Consider the following 2,086-nt stretch of genomic DNA (forward strand, 5'->3'; position numbering starts at 1 on the left):
CTTTATCATGAAATGCCACACTCCTGTCATTCAGCACGTATTTATGGCACACCTGCTGCGTGCTAGATGCTGGGGACACGTCCCGGCCCACCCAGAGGGTGTGCTCCACAGGAAAACAGGAGGGAGCACCTACACAAACGCATGATTCCCAAACTGTGTGGTCAGTGCTTTGAGAGAAAAGCGCAAGACGCTGGACATTTGGCATGCCCTCCATCCCGCTTCGTCCCTAGGGGAGCTTCATGGGGACCACGAGCACATCGGCCTTGCCCCCCGTCCTCCCTCCTGGTCCAGTGAGGGGGTCCTCTGTAGCCCTGCCTCAGGATGGTCAGCTCGTAGTGCCAGCTCGGCCGGCTCGGCTCCCGCTCCTGCTCCTTGGCAACTGTCCCCAGTTCCTCAGCCATCTCTGCCCTCGCCCCCTCCTCCAGGGGCTTCCCATTCTGCAGAACATTATTCACATCTTGCATAAGTAAGAAGCTAGCCCCAGCAGCACCCACCCCCTGGGCACCGTTGGCCATGGTCAGAGCTGGGCCTGAACAGCTCTCTGCACCCCGCTGGCTCTCCAGAAGGGCACACGGCCTGTGGCCACGAAATTCCTGACCCTGGCCACGAAGCCAGAGTTGGCTTGGGCAGTCTGGCAGGCACGATGATGCCTGACGCTCCTGATGACTTCAGCACCCCTCTGAACACAAACCCCGGCACTTCTGACTTCAGACAAGTTAATCCTCCGACAGCTTCTGGCCCCTGGCGGTGTTGCAATAGCCACCAGTCTGCTGGCTCTGTCTCTGGCTGCTCAACTGCCTGTGTTTTCTAAGACATTTGTCAAAAGGTTGGTGACAGTAGCTGCTGCCCAGGCTTTGCCTCGCTACTGAGAGTATCGGACACCCTCCGCCTGTCATAGGGGCCGGGGCCAAACCCAGGATGGTCACGACTGAAGACACAGAGCCTGAGGAGCTGGCGACCAGACTGGTGCTGGCGAGCGTCCTGTGGGTCTGTCAGCTTGGTCTGTGATGGTGTTAAGTTCTTAGATAGTCTTTTCCAGCTGATCGCTCTGCAAGGGAAAACGTAGGAGAAACGTTCTTTCCTCTGACAGGTCTCCGTCTGGCGTGGACCCTGCTTCACACCTTATCATCTGCACAGCACGCTGGCTTCCTCCCCGTGGACAGTGCACAGCACACGGTCATCCTTCCAGCTCTGGGACAGGCTCACCGGAGAGGCTAAAAGCTCACAGGTCATCCGAGTTCTTGAACCCATGCAGGGAGCAGGGCCCTGGGAATCAAGGTAAAATTGGGGAGCAATGTGACAGAGGGTCGCTCTCAGGGCCGGACCCCTAGTGGCTGTGTATCTATAGCAGGGCGTCGTACTGATCCGATTGGTTTAGACTCCCTGTCACCGAGGGCTCACACCCGTACAGGCTGGTCACCCCGTGTCCAAGGATTGCAGGCAAATGCATGCAGCGCTCTCCTCCTTCTGCATCACATGAGAAGTGACAAGCTGGCCTGAGCTCGTCCATCTTGCCCCCTCATCTATCCTCAGTTCGTCAGCTGGAGGCCAGGGTACCCCTGAGATCTGAGTTTGGGTTTACTTTATTTATTTATCTGTTTGTTTGTTTAAAATGCCTACAGCACCTGGTCTTCCTAGGTGGTCTCCCATCCAAATACCACCCAGGCCCAACCCTGCTTAGCTTCCGAGATCAGGCAGGATCGGGCTTATCCAGGGTGGCCTGGCTGGAGACTTGAGTTTGGGTTTGAAGGGAGGGAGAGGCTCTCTTGGATTAAACCACATCATTAAATCCATTCTGCCAGGGGCCTCTGCTCTGGAGATCCAGGCCCAAGCCAGGGTAGGAAATACCATCCTGCTTCCCATTGCTGTTGTCCCTTGTGCTGATAGCTCCATCAAGGACAACTGAATAAGGCCAAGTTTAGGCACTTCTGGGGTTCCTGACAGCACAATGGATGACCTCCAAACTGACCACAAAAGCCTGCCAGTGGAGAGCTGTAGGAGCCAGAGGGATACAACACAGATGTTGTATCCTGAACTGAATGTATGTTCTGATTTGGGGTTCAGAAAATATGGTCCCTGTAGCTAA

At 55.8% G+C, this 2,086-nt stretch overlaps 1 protein-coding gene and 1 pseudogene across 1 annotated transcript; both read right to left on the minus strand.

Annotated features, from left to right (window-relative positions):
- Nucleotides 1-237: 237 nt before the first annotated feature.
- APOL5 (apolipoprotein L5) lies at nucleotides 238-1,233 on the minus strand. Its single transcript, XM_011386473.2, is given in 6 exon segments — nucleotides 238-309; nucleotides 312-535; nucleotides 538-845; nucleotides 847-991; nucleotides 994-1,134; nucleotides 1,137-1,233. Coding segments are annotated over 6 exon segments (987 nt in total).
- A 380-nt stretch (nucleotides 1,234-1,613) lies between these two features.
- On the minus strand, nucleotides 1,614-1,732 carry LOC111734569 (annotated as a pseudogene).
- Between the last annotated feature and the right edge of the window lie 354 nt (nucleotides 1,733-2,086).

The sequence above is a fragment of the Pteropus vampyrus genome, unplaced genomic scaffold (genome assembly GCF_000151845.1).
Source record: "Pteropus vampyrus isolate Shadow unplaced genomic scaffold, Pvam_2.0 Scaffold1866, whole genome shotgun sequence".
In the NCBI taxonomy this organism is placed as follows: domain Eukaryota; kingdom Metazoa; phylum Chordata; class Mammalia; order Chiroptera; family Pteropodidae; genus Pteropus; species Pteropus vampyrus.